Source organism: Schistocerca cancellata, chromosome 1, assembly GCF_023864275.1.
Source record: "Schistocerca cancellata isolate TAMUIC-IGC-003103 chromosome 1, iqSchCanc2.1, whole genome shotgun sequence".
NCBI classification, from domain to species: domain Eukaryota; kingdom Metazoa; phylum Arthropoda; class Insecta; order Orthoptera; family Acrididae; genus Schistocerca; species Schistocerca cancellata.
Window position 1 is genome coordinate 1019328709 of NC_064626.1, and position 18226 is coordinate 1019346934.

The 18226-nt window shown below is 37.6% G+C and overlaps 1 protein-coding gene across 1 annotated transcript in view; it reads left to right on the forward strand.

The window, feature by feature from the left end:
• LOC126089435 (ankyrin-3-like) overlaps window positions 1–18226 on the forward strand; it is a 270212-nt gene that overhangs the window by 152916 nt on the left and 99070 nt on the right. Inside the window, exon 9 of the mRNA XM_049906909.1 lies at window positions 2321–2413. Within this exon, the coding sequence (XP_049762866.1) occupies window positions 2321–2413 (93 nt within the window). The remainder of the gene's footprint in view (window positions 1–2320; window positions 2414–18226) is intronic.

An 18226-nucleotide genomic window follows, 5' to 3' on the forward strand; every position in this document is an offset into this window, starting at 1 on the left:
ACTAACAAAGTTTTTTGATTTCCTTATTAGCATGCTTGGACCCATAATCATTGTGGCAGTGGGATAAAATTGTTGTAACTTTCACAATAATATGTATTGATAGAAAAAACTGGGTACACCATCATAGCACAGAAAACTAAACTTTTTTTTAAACAATATCAAAGATAATCCAGTTATGTCACAGGAACAGAATAAATAAAGGAGCTCTTGTCTGCTTGTTTAATTCTAAATACTGCCATATTTGGAATAAATTTCATCTAACAGTACAGTGTGGCCACAGAATTAAGATAGGGATTGCTTTAGTGTCATTTAAATAATTATGTATGTTGTGTTATATGTTTTCACTATTTCTGCTTGTTTCATAATGTCAAAAATACACTTATTTTTTCTTGGTAGAACATTATGTATATGTTAGCTTTTATTCCATTGTAGGTAAGCAGTGTGTGTTAGAATTTATTGTTTCTTAATTTTGTAATTAAATTAACGTTTCCTGTCAATATCCATTGCTTCAGTTTCCTTAGAATTAGTGAGTTATTATAATTTGTAATTGATTGAGTATTTATCTTTTTTTACTTGCAAATTAATGACTAAATGCTTAAATTTTTTCAATGTTTCATTTTTTGATCATTAATAATATGCTCATTTTTATAGACTATAGTTGGTTTTTACATTTTCTTGTGTTGTCATTTAATTGAAGGATTAATGTTTTGTCATAAGAAATCAATATTTTTGGCTGAAGATATTAATGCACATTATAAAATTACAGAGTTGTATTTCATTTCTAGAGATGTGTAGAGCTAAATACAAGAATTGCACAAGACATTTATGATTTCCTTCTTTGGAAACAAAATGATACAAAACACACACACACACACACACACACACACACACACGCACACACACATATAAACACATACATATTGCCCTAGATGACTACGCCATTTGGTGCTGCAGCCTAATTGTTTGAGGTTAGGGTTTTGTTGGATGGAGAGGGTAAGTGTAGAAAGGTGGCAGCACGGTGGAGGGAACAGTGGAAGAAAGAGGAGCTAATGGCCAGAATGCAAAGACTGCAAGGGATGTGATAGAAATGTGGCACTGGTGATCTAGCTCACTCTGGCACTACGTGAGTGAATCATATGACGAAGTGGAGGAGTGGTTAGTGAGGAGGTAGGGGAGAGAGATACAGAACTTGGAAGACAGGGATTGTAGAAAGAAAGGTGTCAGTGTAGATAAATAGGGTGAAATGGGAACCATGGGGACAGAAATGGAGTTGGTTGTGGGACGGGCTAGTCAAGACTGGGACAGGAGTATTACAGGTTCAAAGGAATGTTTCAAAGGTAATCCCATCTATGTAATACGGAGAAGCTGGTATATGGGAGAAGTTGGGAGTAAGGACCAAAGATCCAGATGGTGTGCATTGTCAAATAGCTGTGGATACTGAGCATTTTATACTCAGCAGCACACTCTGCCACTGAATGGTGCACTTCGCTTTTGCACAATCTGGCTGTATCCATTCTTTCAACTAAATGGCTGGTTGGTGGTGATGCCTACTTATAAAGCTGGTCAAAAGTTACAGCAGAGCTCATAAATGTTGTGACTGTTTTCACAGGTAACCCTGCCTCTGATAGTGTAAGATACACCTGTGTCAAAATTGGAATAGGATTTGCTGGACGGTGAACAGGACAAATCTTTTTCTTAGATGTTCCACAGGGATGTAACCCATGTGGATATTTTAGAGATTGGTTGGGTAGCAGAATACAACTTTGGATGGCAGGGGATGGAGAGAATATTATAGTAATGATGATCATTTCCATACATGGTGCTAAATAGTTGGTATTCTGGTGCAGGATTTGGTTAAGATGTTTAGATGTTCGAATCTTTGGTGAAAGGGGGGGGGGGGGGGTTGCTCCTTTATAGCTGGTTCATGGAGGGTGATTTTAAGATTAAGGGGATGTATGGATGTACCCCTCTGCCCACTCCATGCTGTCAGTTAGCTCCAAGTAGGAACATTGTCTGAGAGCTCAACTATGTTTTGAGCCTTATTCATACAACAGCTGGCAGTTCAGCACTTCAGATCTACACTGAGTAACTATCTTTACTCTTTAAATTAGTTGTATTCCATCCAAGAATCATATCAATATTTAAAATACTCATCCATTTTTGTTAAATATGGTTCATGAACATCAGTAATTATCAATTATAGGACAGTTTGTTCCTGAGATTCCACATCCATGAATTTAGGTGTATTTCTTGTTTGAATCTGTCACTTATGTACAAGAATGCTTTATCCTGTGTGATCTGTCAAAGTATCCATTTGTAGGCACTGGACCTTTTGCTGAAGGCTGGTGCTGATCGAAATGCAGTGGATAACTGTGGTGTGACAGCTCTTCACTTGGCTGCCAGCTGTCGAAAGGTAAATTCAGTTAATCATACATTCTTGTCTTTCAAAGCCGTATGGTACTATTGTTCTTATACAGTGTATATAACAACTATTGATACAATAACTGAACTGATGTCAGAATGTTTTGTAATCAAAAAAGGACTATTTTTTCTATAGCTAAATTAGAACTTGAATTTTCTGTTCATCTGTTTCTCTACTGAACTTGTTTTAGTCTATGTTGACACCATCAACTTCTTACTCAGTTTATTCCTATTGTCTCTATTCCCCTCCATACTTACTGGCCACCTTTTCCACAGAGTTGTGAATGAATTAATCTCATGTATGGAAGTACTGGAACTCTTGACTTTTGAATCCATGTATTTTATTATGGTTGTTAGTGATTAAATACTTGCTGAGTACTCAGTTTTGCCCAGGTATGTACTCATTCCAGTTTTCTATTGTTGCGTCTCCTCCTTACCCCTCCTTCTGTCCAGCTCCTTCACTCCCAAGTTTATCTCCTTACCCCCCCCCCCCCCCCTCCTCTTCCCATGCCTGTACAGCTCCTGCTCCTTCTCTCTCTGTTCAGCTCCTTGTCCTCCCACTCTCTGTCCATCTCCTTCTCTGCCATCTCTCTGTCCATTGAAATGGTTAAACCGCTTTGATACAATGACGGAAAAGACATTAAGGAAGAATTGTCCACTGAAGTAAAAAAGTGTGGACTATATCTCATTCTGAGTTGGTTTTCACTTTTTTACTTAAGTGCACAATTCCTCCTTAACGTCTTTTTTGTCATTGTCTCTAAGCAGTTTAATTGTTTCAGATCAGTTTGCATTAACCTTGATCTGCATACTGTCATTACTATTATAATTATTGTCATTAGAATAATTAATAATATGAGTATTTTGTGTTGCAGTAATTGTGTTTTTTGTGTAGCGTCCATTCAGCTCTGTGATCAACACTGGAGGGTGTAATGTGATCGCTTTTAGTTTGTATGTGGTTATGTGTTTGTATGTGGTTCCTGTTGTTCTTCCACCAGTATCCGAATTTCATTTGTCTGCTGGAGTGTCCAACTGGCGTGGTTCTGATGTGGTTGATTACTTCGTACATCACTGTAATTTTGATTTATTCCAGGAGGTGGTCCATCTTTTGTTGCCACCAGCCTGGTTGGTTGCTATTCCAGTAATTTCCATTTAAATTACAATAATAATTTGCATTCTTGTTTTTATTTTGTTTGTATCTCTGCTGGAAGTTATTCTCACTCCTACACCTCTTATTATTGTTGTAGGACTGATTACGATTATAGTTAAAGTTAGAAAAATATCCATTGTCATGCACCCTGTTATTGTATGGTCAATGACCATTAGTATTATACCGTCTCTCTTGTGGGTTTACCCCACTGTTCTGCATGTCATGATTCCATATTCCATTCCCGTTATAGGTATTAGTATTTGTGCTGTATGAACCATGCATGTGTTGGTTACCAATTCATTTTGATGCCTTCCTGCATCAGGTCAATTGAATCTAACTAACAGAAATTTTTCTAGGTCATTTTCCCTTACACTGATCAATTTGTCTTGGATACTCAAAGGGAGTTTGAGTTTTAAAATTCTTATTGCATTTTTGTATAACACTAGCTCATCCCAGTATTTTGTTTTATTTATATACTTTTTGAAGTAATCCCTGCAAGAACCTATTTTGTAAGTATTTGATCTAAGATTGTACACTTCTTTCCTAAACCTTTCTTGCATGCTGGTTGAATAGTATTATTCTAAAAAGGCTTTTTCAAATCGATCAAAGGTATGACATTGATCTGCAGCCTCTATCACATTGAAAGGAGTTTCTCTTTTTATGAAGAGTACTATAAATGCAATCTTTCTGTTCATTCCACAACCTCAGAAGCACACCTATAAATTATTTCATATACATCATTCGCATTCGGGAGGACGACGGTTCAATCCCGCGTCCGGCCATCCTGATTTAGGTTTTCCGTGATTTCCCTAAATCATTCCAGGCAAATGCCAGGATGGTTCCTTCGAAAGGGCACGGCCGACTTCCTTCCCTAATCTGATGAGACCGATGACCATGCTGTTTGGTCTTCTTCCCCAAACAACCAACCAACCATAAACATCATTATATGAGGTGTTTTCCTGTCTTGAATGAAGATTGGCAATTGTCTGTGCTTGGTTAAGCTTTCCTCTGCTAGTATATTTGTAGCCTGTTGCATTATGTTATTTGTGTCTAGCAAAATATTGCTTGGTGTGTGTTTTGTTGTTGTACATATCCTCTGTATGATGGAACCTTGTGATTATTGCCATAATATGTATCTCTTTCCTGAGAAGCAGGAAGATTATCCTGATCGAAACTTTTAATCTTCTGCATCTCCTGTAATTCTTTTACTTTGTCTGACATTTGTTGAAATTCAGAATTAAAATTCTCTACTTCATCAATAGAATCAGATGATACTAGAACACCTGCCTGTTTTCTTACCCAATAGCAATTCATTATTTAATTTTTCCATGATCTATTCATCCTTGCCGGCTGCTGGTGGCCGAGTGGTTCTAGGCGCTTCAGTCTGGAACCACGCTGCTGCTACGGTCGCAGGTTCAAATCCTGCCTCGTGTGTGGATGTGTGTGATGTCCTTAGGTTAGTTAGGTTTAAGTAGTTCTAAGTTCTAGGGGACTGATGACCTGAGATGTTAAGTCCCATAGTGCTCAGAGACATTTTTTTCTTCATCCTTTTGTTCTAACCACTGATTAAATTCTGTAACTATTTTCTCTTCTTGGTTCACAAAATGCATCTGAATCTGTTCTGCACTCTGTAGTGACAAGTTCTGAACTTTTTCTGAAATTTGACTAACTATTTTCTCTAAAGTTGACTGGGCTATCTGCACATCAAGCAGATCAGTACCAATCTGTGTTACCTTTTCAGGTAATTTTTGTTAGTCTTGTTTAAATTGACCAAATTGTTGTTTTATCTCATTGAGATTGGATCTGAACTGTTCAGAAAATTTATCAAGTGTATTCACAGTCTGCTTTGACTGCTGTTCTGTAAATGATTTTAATGTGGCATCGATTTGCTCATTGTGACCTTTAGCCTGTTCTATCAGGTTTTCAGGAAATACTTTCAAAGTGCTATCAATTCATTCTGCCTGGTTCTCAGAAAATGTTTTTAAAGTATTGTCAATTTGTTCAAATTGCTGGTTCAGATGCTTACACAAATCAGATAAAGATATTTTCATGTATTTGCCAAACTTTACCATTACATGTAATTAGTGTACAGTTCTCCAGATACTTCACACACAGTTATTTAACACTGATATTTTATCAAATTTCAACTTATAAAAATGGCTTTTATCATGAGAAATTATTCTGCTTTAGTTGCTATGTTCATGAAAAAAATTGCAATCGCCATTCACCACATTGTTCACACATTGTATTTCAGAACTTAAACCAGTTATGCAACACTTTTATCCACTATTAAAATGAAATTAGGATCATTTATCTTCACTTTCTGAAATGCAGTGCATGAAATACGAAATTCCAAAAGCAATCACCTTACTTTCTACAGCCATGTGTAATCAGTTCCAGGAAACTCATCAGTCATCAACCAATGTGCTACTTTCCATTAGTCCTGCAGATTGGTTGTACATGTAAAAGAAAATACACAAAAATTACAAAATTGTAGAATTTAGCAGAGATGCTGAGTCACAGATAAGCACGACAAGAAGACTATCACAAACTGAGCTTTTGGCCAACAAGGATGTGATGTTTGCCTGCTTTATTTCTTTGTTCATTGTCCTCAGTGTTGACATACTATGTCGCTATACTGGCTGAAAAACGGGGGGTGGAAGTTCAACACTGACTACTATAAATGATTTAGCTGACAAGTGCACAGTTGCGTTACATAGTTCTTTACTTTCACTGTTCAAGAACCCCCTCCCAATATCACACAGTTATAAGGCCAGTTAACTATTGGCAAATTTTGATAAGCCTCATTAATAGTTTGCAACCATATGTCAGCATACTGCTACAACAGTTTACCATTGAACATATATGAGCAGTAAAACCTTACCACACAGTTCACAGTCTTCGGATAAATTGAACAGACACTGTCATTGTTTTACCACAAGGCCTATTTGTGTTACACTATCACAGTTAAGTTGATGCATTGTTGTTGTTCTAATCAATACAGATTTTTTGTCTGAAAATCGACCATGGACTGACTGTCTCGGGACCAAAAATTGGGCCCATATATATCATCACAATAACAGGCACTGAAACTACACATTGTTCAATGTTTAATTTACAGAAATTTCAAATAAAGCATAATTCATTCAATTAACTGCATACATCAAAAATTTCCATCTTTTTAACAGTTTCTCCTACCATGAGGGTTAACCCAAATTATTTGTTTAAATCATGAAATTAACAGATGTAGTCATGCAAACAATACTTTTGACAAAACTGGTAATTACTTTGGAATAAATTAAGGGCTGACTTTGCTAACATTTTTTCAAATAGAGCCAAATAAATACTTAAAGAATGCTAGTGTTTTGTCTTCCAAATGTTTATAATTAGTACAGAATTTATATTTGTTTATAACTCAACAATAGAATTTGAGTTATGAAACGATTACTGATTTCGCCCTATAACAAAAGATACTAACTAGGAATATTCAAAATAAATTAAAGAATCAGTTACATATATAAATAAAAGCACAAAACTAGATCTGGTGCTATATTCTTTAAAACTGAGGGCCAACCTTTCTCTTTTATGAAAATGGAGATTATACCCATGTATGGTAACAGTAACTAGTCAAGAATAAAAAAAATGAATTTTAGGGAGTCAGATGGCAAACCAAGAGAGGAAGTAAAAAGACCCCAGCTTGCTTCATCACATCACCCCCTCATTGGATTTACCAGATAGATACCGCAAATAGCTACTGGGCAACTCAATGGCTACAAGTGACCCCAGAAGATGGGTTAAAAATCTATGCACAAAAAATATTACATAATAAATCGTTTCAAAACTGCAGTACTTCAGTTTTTTTCAGATTTATACTTACATGAACTGGCCATATGAAAATCCTCATACAAAATATTTACACACAGTGTAGTGTACGGTGGAACAAAATATCCGCAAGTTATACTTAATAAAAATTTAGGCACATTCATCATAAGTGATGTCCTTTTAGGGTTTACAAAGATTGCATTCAGAGATACATATCACTATATACAAGTCCTGCCTTGCTTAAAAAAAATAAATCCTCATGGGTTGCAAAAAGTTATATTACACTGCACATTGCAGTTCATTTTTAGACAGAAAATTTCACTTGCTCAATGTTTAATATTTTTCACAAGCACTTTCACTCTTTTAATGAGCTTTTACACATTTTCTCACCAAGTTGTCCATACCTTTAACAGGTCCAAATTGGCAGTTAGTAAGAAAATGCACTACTATCGGTTCCCTTGGAGGTGGTTCTCCTCCACCACAGAACAGGAAAAAATGAGACAAATTACCCTACTTTAGTACACTTACTTTTACTTCTAACTAAGTCAAAGAAAAATGTTTCACACTAAAAATTATAGTCATTACTTTATAAATAGATGCGTTACACAGTTCTCATAACATCACAATAATTATCACTAAAATTTGCTATTGTACGAAAGGTGTGGAGTAGAAGGGCACAATACACTACAAAACATGACTCTAGGTCATAACTCTGTCTGAAACTGGTTCAACTAGAAAGACTTTTGCTTCTTTCCCATTTGAAAAATAGCAAAAACTCAAGATTGTCAGTAGCATAATTTACATTACATTATGAAAAAAGAATATTGTCACCATCACATAACTTAATTACTAGTCAACTCAAAATTAAGGGGATGGAAGTTGTACCAAATTATTGCCCTACTTCTCCTCTCAACTTGAGTAACACTCTCATTCAACAATAAAATTAAATCATCACAAAATGTTACCAAACAAATGACCTGTCAGAAATACTCACACCAGTCTAGCATTGCAGTTATCATTTAATCAGAAAAATTACTTTTCATTTTCCAGTATTACCACTTTAAGCTCATAATTCCTCAGAACACAAATAGAAGTTTTCAGATAATCTATAGAGCCAATGATGCAGCATTATATGACTTGTACCTCACAAAAATATTGCTCTTTCTGTTAAGCTCTCATTCCCAGCTGCAGCGTCATAAATTGCTCAATAAACACAGTACCCAATGTTGCCTAGTTTAAAAATGTAGATCATTAATAAGTTACACCACATTTGTTTGTATATTACAGTCATCCTTTGCAGTAATCATGTCTGTCAGCTCCATTATTTTACTTTCCTTTCTTACCTCGTTAACTAGTGGAGTGCATTCTCAAAAAAATATCCCTATTGTAGAACAGGCTCCCTAACCATTAAGACCCCAACATTGTTCATTATTTTATTATTTCAATATTGTTTCATAATCTAATAAATATACACTTGCTCTCCTTATCCAGAGCAAAATTGATTCTACTGAAAAACACTCCACAATAATAGATCCTTACGCTAAGGTGAACTGAACTCTCATTACCGATCAGACAAAATTATTGGTTGGGAAAACTAGTATTTTACTGTACCCCATCAAATTGCTTAAGATTCTATTCTGAAGCGCTTTATACATACAAATCTTGCTTATTCTTTCTACACACATTACTCCAGGCAACTATGTTTAAAGTAGCAATTCGTTAATGTTAGAAAGGGCTATTCCATGTCACAGATAGATAGTTATCTCCATATACTGATTGCACAGAACACAAACACTTCTATTATACCACAATTAATATTAAGATCTAATATCCAAGATGGTTTTTGCTGCATATTGCCTGTGCTGCTACACCAAATTCTAGTAATTTCACACATGATCTGATTACTTCAGGTGTTAATTATAGTTTTTAGATAACCTGCTGAAACACCTGAGCTAGCAGGCCAGAGTGGGTTAGGTTGTGGAAAGGGGCCAAAATGGGGTTGCTGTCAGTTGCACTCAACATACAAACTTTATTTGTCCGCAAGCAGTATTACACAATTATGCAAAATACTCCAAGTTGTAATGGATCCCCTTTGATTAACTTTAGATCGGCTGAAGGCCATACTCAAAATCCAAGATGCAAGGCCTATGTAAGAAACTGACATAGAAGGTTCTTCTGGAGGTGTCACCCAAAAATAATTTCTAAATCTTCAGTTTAAACAGGCTGAAGGCCTTAGCACTTTAATTTTAATGGAATTCGACTAGAGGCCGCATATTAAGCAATAAGAAGTGTTTCAATCCAACAGCAGAAGGCCTTATCTTAAACCAATTGAAGCAAATTCGGCTGAAGGCCCCATACAAACCATCACAATCATATGCCTTAAGGGCAAGACAAGAACATTAAGTTAAGAGATATTAAAATTTGGCTAAAGGCCACACATCAGCAAAATAATTAAATGGCTTAAGCCCTTAAAAGATTTGATGTAAAATTTGGCTGAAGGCTCCTATAAGAACAACAACTTCATGCCTTAAGGGCAAGACAAGAACATTAACCCAGGATATATAAAAACTCAGCTGAAGGCCACACATCAGCCTTATAACTAAAACTCAGGCAGGGAAGTTACTATATAACACACACACAATGGTTCTCAGAAGTTCCCAGGGTTGGCCTGGAATTCTATCACTAATGCCCATTTAGGCAAGACAGGCAGCTTGACCAACAATCTCTTAATCAGAAGGCAACTCAACCAACAGACAGCTGACAGACCAATCAACCAAATCAGTCCTGCTCCACGCAACAAGCAATACAACCACAAGATTTCAATACAGTGACATACAGCAAAGAAATGTAAACAGTTGAGGCTCAATAGTAAGTTAGATGAGGACTCAACTTTCATGACCAAGATTGGTGGGCAACGAACTTCGTAGCACTCACAAGCAGCACCTCACACTCCAACCACGCATGCATGCTGCCAGCAGCTCTAGTCTGACTCCACTCGACAGGGAGGGGAGGTTGCTTGCTGCTCCATGCCAACCAACCGACTGTACTGCTGGTCCATCCACGACTGCTGCTCTGTCGCGACTGCACTGCTTGGGCGTCTCCCACTCACTGACATTCTTCGGACAGACGATGTCCCAGAGACACTGGCTTGGACACAACCATGCAGAGAGAACACAACCGACATCTCTGCACAGGAAGGAACCGACCCAAATACACGTCATCGATGAGGCGACTGACTAAATGACCAACCAACAATCATCTCCACTGGTACTGGCTGTGCGGACCTCACTGGGGCTCTGTCCCCGACTGCACTGCTGCTGCGTCCTGACCGCCATGCTGGTTCTTCACCCACTGAACTGACTTCCCTTGGACTGACGACATCCTGTAGACACTAGCTCGGACCCAACCATGCAGAGGGAACACAACCAGTATCTCTGCACAGGAAGGAACCGATGGAAATACACGTCGTTGATGAGACGACCGACCGATCAACCAACCAACAGTCATCCCTGCTGGTACTGGCTGTGTGGACCTCACTGGGGCTCCATGCCCGAATGCAATGCTGGTCCGTCTCCAACTCAATAATCGCCAGGTCCGAACTATCTCCACGACACACCACGACCGAGAAGGCATAGCCATCCAGCAAATATAATACGGCAGGGCAAATATCAGTACGTGCTGCTGCTGCCACTCATGGGCAGGCAAGACAGTAATTCAGTGAAACCAGTAATGGGAATTTAAAATGACAAGGGAGCCATTTGGTAAAACAAGATGTTACATAATAGATGGCATGAACATGAGCCACACACGGCTCACCTGCACCTTCTCCTCGACATATGCTGACATCTTTCATTTTCTGTTTTCCTTACCTCTTTGTTTGACAAAATTCGTTAACCATGGTACCAATTTACTTTCTTCCATCTTCTTATGATTCCATTACTTATAACTAAAACAACATGATATACACATAGATAACACTAGAAAAACATTTTGTGAAATATTTCTGTACTGAAGTATCTATCTGTAAAAAATCACATGAAAGTTGAAGATAGAATGTCTCTGATTTACTTATGAACTACATATAGGATAAGAGAAGAGAGTGACTGTTCCAGGAAACATGAAGAATGAGACAGATAGCTGGGGTAAGCATTATCACCACATAATGAATCCAACACAGGATGCTGAACGCCCTACTTGCTTTTAGGTCTTACTTCTGGTTCAGTGCACATTGAAGTAAGTTCATCCTCTCCTTGGATTTGATAAACATTGTTACCCACACCATCATTCAACATCTCACTAGAATTAGAAATTGCACTCCTCTTACTACGGTCATTTACATTACCCTTACCTGTGATTACATCACATTTATGTACAAGTGGCTCTTCTTCACTACCTGCTCTAGTGCAAGCCAAAACTGGAGCATTATCTAGTTTAAATGGTTTGATCCAGAATTAAAATCATCTCCTCCATTTCTTTTACTTGAATTCCTCCTACCATTTCTGTGCCCATTCTGGCTTTTCTCCAACCATTCCTTGAATTTCTGCTGTAATTAATCCTGTTCATCATATTTACCTGAAATTATCTCCCTGATTCATTATGTTCATCAAAATTCCTCCTATGATCTTCCACTGAGGACTTCACCTTCTCCACTTTGTCAGCATAATTCAAGAAATCACTAATATTACCACTAGGGGCAGGTACAAGCAATTCTCTAACTTTCTGAGCCAACTTAGTTTCTAAACACATAATTATTGATTCACTGCCTAGTTCTTTGTCCATATATTTCAGTTTGTTTATCCAAAGCTGACAGAAACCTTTCACAATACCCTTCCTAGAGTCAAATCTCTCTCCTCCCCAAAATTCACTCAAAATTCTTAGCTGTTTCTCTTTGGACCAATATTCTTCTAGAAATGCTTTCTCAAAGCTTTACCATGAAGTACAGCTATCAACTACCTGAGTTACTTATCCGTAAGCATCCCCTTTCAGGAAACCTCTCACAAATGACATTTCCTCTTTGTCATTCCATGTTTCAGGCAAGTCATTAAATTCCCTAATGAAATCCAGTGGATGCACTTCCTCATATGGTTCAAAATTATTAAATTTCTTATAACTAACAAATGAAGGACTGTTTAGTACACTGCATACTCTATGCTTTAGATTTTGTACCTCTTCCATCTTTTTCTCTATTTCAGATACTTTCAAATCTACATTTTGATTTACTTTTACCAGTTTTTCCTCTACCACTACTGCACACATGGTTTCTACCTCTGTTTTAAATTCATTTTTAATTTGATTGATTTGGTTCTCAAATTTACATGTTCCACATCATTACAAAGTGTCGTATTCATGATCTATGGAACAAGTACTAATCTAATCTAATCTAATGTAATCTTAACCCTATTTTCAGCACAAAATTTCCTGGCTGCTTTCACTTCATCTCTACACTGTTTTTCAGAAGCTTCCATTCTCCTACTATAGTCATCACAAAGCTTTATTTCTCTATTATACACATTTACTACTCATAAATGTTAATTTCTCATTAGTATTGTGCTCTACTTTCATCTTCTCATTGCAAACTTTAACTGGCACCTGGACCTTCTTATTTAATTCTGATAGATTACAGCTGACTACCTTAATCTCCCTTTTAATTTCTTTTTTCAGCTCATCCTTCAAGCTAACCATGTCTGTTTTCTTTGCCACCCTGCTATGGTCTCTTTTCGTACTACTTATGTCTTCTTTCGTACACATACTACTCATAATTTGCCTCAACATCGCTTCCAGTTTTCCATCAGCCATAAACTGTTGCCCTTGCTGACTCTCGCTACTAGCTTCCTCCACCTTAAACTTAACGATTTCAACCACTTGAGTACTGTTTTTGTCCATTTCGCTCACATCACCATACAATAAAGATGACATTTTTATGATTCCACCTACAATAGGACTTTCATTGCCATCATTCAAAGTTACATTCATGTCTGATTTATAGCCACTATTGTTTACAGAACCAGTCCCACTGAGGTCTTTCTGTTCATTTAAAAACTTAACCTCTACAGCGTTGTTCTCAGTCACACTGTCTTGTTCTTTAAGGTCACTCATTATGTATCACTTAATATAAACGGCTTTTGCTATTTTGCTTATTCACTCTTCCTCTTTTTCTTCTTCTTCTGCTGCTGCTGCTGTGGTTGTCATCTCGACAGGTACAAGTTGTAATTTTCTCGGGGAGACATCTGTTTATCCCAGTATGTTGTGCTGATTAGCTGCTCCTGTACTCAGTGGCTCCTTCCATAGAACCCACCCACTGATTGGCTGCTGTCCTACTATGGCCATGAAACCCAAGTGCTGATTGGCTGTTGCATCTCCTTAAAATCACTGCACTGTAAACCGATCTTTTGTGTTCACTGGTTCAAAGTTCATGAGTCCTAGTTTATTGTGCCCACACACAATATTCCTCACCCACAAGGGAACCATATGTGACGTTTGCTGCTACATTTCTTTGTTGACCCCCCCCCCCCCCCCCCTCATAATATTACACAGTTATATGGCCAGTTAACTATTGACAAATTTTGGTAAGCCTCATTAATAGTTTGCAGGCATACGTTAGGCATACTGCTACAATAGTTTACTGTTGAACATCTATGAGCAGTAAAACCTAACAACACAGTTTCCAGTCTTTCAAATAAATTGAAGAGACACTATCATTGTTTTAACACAAGGCCTATTTGTGTTACAATTAATTCACAGTTAAGTTGAAGCATTGTTGTTGTTCTACCCAACACAGGTTTCTTGTCTGAAAATCAACCATGGACTGACTATCATCACAATAATAGGCACTGAAACTACACATTGTTCAATGTTTAATTTGCAGAAATTACAATTAAAACATACCTCATTCAATTAACTGAATACATAAAAAAATTTCCGTCTTTTTAACAGTTTCTCCTACCATAAGGGTTATGCTGAATTATTTGTTTAATCATGAAATTAACAGATATAGTTATGCAAACAATACTTTTGATAAAACTGGTAATTACTTTGGAATTAATTAAGAGCTGGCTTTGCCAACAAGTTTTCAAATAGAGCCAAATAAATACTTAAAGAATGCCAGTGTTTCATTTTCCAAATGTTTATAATTAGTACAGAATTTATATTTGTTTATAACTTAACATGAACCATGGAGGTGGGAAGGCTTGCGTGCCTCAGCGATACAGATAGCTGTACCGTAGGTACAACCACAATGGAGGGGTATCTGTTGAGAGGCCAGACAAACGTGTGGTTCCTGAAGTGGGGCGGCAGCCTTTTAATAGTTGCAGGGGCAACAGTCTGGATGATTGACTGATCTGGCCTTGTAACACTAACCAAAATGGCACTACTGTGCTGGTACTGCGAACGGCTGAAAGCAAGGGGAAACTACAGCTGTAATTTTTCCGAGGGCATGCAGCTTAACTGTATGGTTAAATGATGATGGTGTCCTCTTGGGTAAAATAGTCCCCCATTTGGATCTCCGAGCGGGAACTACTCAAGAGGATGTCATTATCAGGAGAAAGAAAACTGGTGTTCTACAGATCGGAGCATGGAATGTCAGATCCCTTAATCGAGCAGGTAGGTTAGAAAATTTAAAAAGGGAAATGGATAGGTGGAAGTTAGATATAGTGGGAATTAGTGAAGTTCGGCGGTAGGAGGAACAAGACTTCTGGTCAGGTGACTACAGTGTTATAAACACAAAATCAAATAGGGGTAATGCAGGAGTAGGTTTAATAATGAATAGGAAAATAGGAATGCAGGTAAGCTACTACAAACAGCATAGTGAACACATTATTATGGCCAAGATAGATACGAAGCCCACACCTACCACAGTAGTACAAGTTTATATGCCAACTAGCTCTGCAGATGACGAAGAAATTGAAGAAATGTATGATGAAATAAAAGAAATTATTCAGATAGTGAAGGGAGACGAAAATTTAATAGTCATGGGTGACTGGAATTCGAGTGTAGAAAAAGGGAGAGAAGGAAACGTAGTAGGTGAATACGGATTGGGGGTAAGAAATGAAAGAGGAAGCCGCCTGGTAGAATTTTGCACAGAGCACAACTTAATCATAGCTAACACTTGGTTCAAGAATCTTAAAAGAAGGTTGTATACATGGAAGAAACCTGGAGATACTGAGAGGTTTCAGATAGATTATATAATGGTAAGACAGAGATTTAGGAACCAGGTTTTAAATTGTAAGATATTTCCAGGGGCAGATGTGGACTCTGACCACAATCTATTGGTTATGAACTGTAGAGTAAAACTGAAGAGACTGCAAAAAGGTGGGAATTTAAGGAGATGGGACCTGGATAAATTGACTAAACCAGAGGTTGTACAAATTGACTAAACCAGAGGTTGTACAGAGTTTCAGGGAGAGCAATTGACAGGAATGGGGGAAAGAAATACAGTAGAAGAACAATGGGTTGCTTTGAGGGATGAAGTAGTGAAGGCAGCAGAGGATCAACTAGGTAAAAAGACAAGGGCTAGTAGAAATCCTTGGGTAACAGAAGAAATATTGAATTTAATTGATGAAAGGAGAAAATATAAAAATGCAGTAAATGAAGCAAGCGAAAGGGAATACAAACGTCTCAAAAATGAGATGGACAGGAAGTGCAAAATGGCTAAGCAGGGATGGCTAGAGGACAAATGTAAGGATGTAGAGGCTTGTCTCACTAGGGGTAAGATAGATGCTGCCTACAGGAAAATTAAAGAGACCTTTGGACGAAAGAGAACCACTTGTATGAATATCAAGAGCTCAGATGGAAACCCAGTTCTAAGCAAAGAGGGGAAAGCAGAAAGGTGGAAGGAGTATATAGAGGGTCTATACAAGGGCGATGTACTTGAGGACAATATTATGGAAATGGAAGAGGATGTGGATGAAGATGAAATGGGAGATGTGATACTGCGTGAAGAGTTTGACAGAGCACTGAAAGACCTAAGTCGAAACAAGGCACCCGGGAGTAGACAACATTCCATTAGAACTACTGACAGCCTTGTGAGAGCCAGTCCTGACAAAACTCTATCATCTGGTGAGCAAAATGTATGAGACAGACGAAATACCCTCAGACTTCAAGATGAATATAATAATTCCAATCCCAAAGAAAGCAGGTGTTGACAGATGTGAAAATTACCAAACTATCAGTTTAATAAGTCACAGCTGCAAAATACTAACATGAATTCTTTACAGACGAATAGAAAAACTAGTAGAAGCCGACCTTGTGGAAGATCAGTTTGGATTCCATAGAAATATCGGAACACGTTAGGCAATACTGACCGTACGACTTATCTTAGAAGCTAGATTAAGGAAAGGCAAATTTATGTTTCTAGCATTTGTAGACTTAGAGAAAGCTTTTGACAATGTTGACTGGAAAACTCTCTTTCAAATCCTGAAGGTGGCAGGGGTGAAATACAGGGAGCGAAAGGCTATTTACAATTTGTACAGAAACCAGATGGCACTTATAAGAGTCGAGGGACATGAAAGGGAAGCAGTGGTTGGGAAGGGAGTGAGACAGGGTTGTAGCCTCTCCCCGATATTATTCAATCTGTATATTGAGCAAGCAGTGAAGGAAACAAAAGAAAAATTCAGAGTAGGTACTAAATCCATGGAGAAGAAATAAAAACTTTGATGTTCACCGATGACATTGTAATTCTGTCAGAGACAGCAAAGGACTTGGAAGAACAGTTGAACGAAATGGATAGTGTCTTGAAAGGAAGGTATAAGATGAACATCAACAAAAGCAAAACGAGGATAATGGAATGTAGTCAAATTAAGTCGGGTGATGCTGAGGGAACTAGATTAGGAAATGAGACACTTAAAGTAGTAAAGGAGTTTTGCTATTTGGGGAGCAAAATAACTGATGATGGTCGAAGTAGAGATGATATAAAATGTAGACTGGCAATGGCAAGGAAAGCGTTTCTGAAGAAGAGAAATTTGTTAACATCGAGTATAGATTTAAGTGTCAGGAAGTCTATTCTGAAAGTATTTGTATGGAGTATAGTCATGTATGGAAGTGAAACATGGACAATAAATAGTTTGGACTAGAAGAGAATAGAAGCTTTCAAAATGTTGTGCTACAGAAGAATGCTGAATATTAGATGCGTAGCTCACATAACTAATGAGGAGGTATTGTATAGAATTGGAAAGAAGAGGAGTTTGTGGCACAACTTGACTAGAAGAAGGGATCGGTTGGTAGGACATGTTCTGAGGCATCAAGGGATCACCAGTTTAGTATTGGAGGGCAGTGTGGAGGGTAAAAATCGTAGAGGGAGACCAAGAGATGAATATACTAAACAGATTCAGAAGGATGTAGGTTGCATTGGTACTGGGAGATGAAGAAGCTTGCTCAGGATAGAGTAGCATGGAGAGCTGCATCAAACCAGTCTCAGGACTGAAGACCACAACAACAAGAACAACTTAACAATAGAATTTGAGTTATGCAACAATTACTGATTTCACCCTATAACAAAAGGAATAGTCAAAATAGTTTAGAAAATCAATTACATACACAAAATTAGATCTGGTGCTATATTCTTTAAAACTGAGGGCAACCTTTTCCTTTAATGAACATGCAGATTATACTCTCATATGTTAACAGTAATTACTCAAGGATAAAAAAAAAGAATTTTAAGGAGTCAGATGGCAAACCAAGAGAGGAAGTAAAAGACCCCAGCTTGTTTCATCACAAGGCCATTGTCAAAAATAGACAAAACGCACACACCCACCCACACACACACACACACACACACACACACACACACACACACACACACACACACATGCACGCACATACACATGCATGATGACAGTCTCT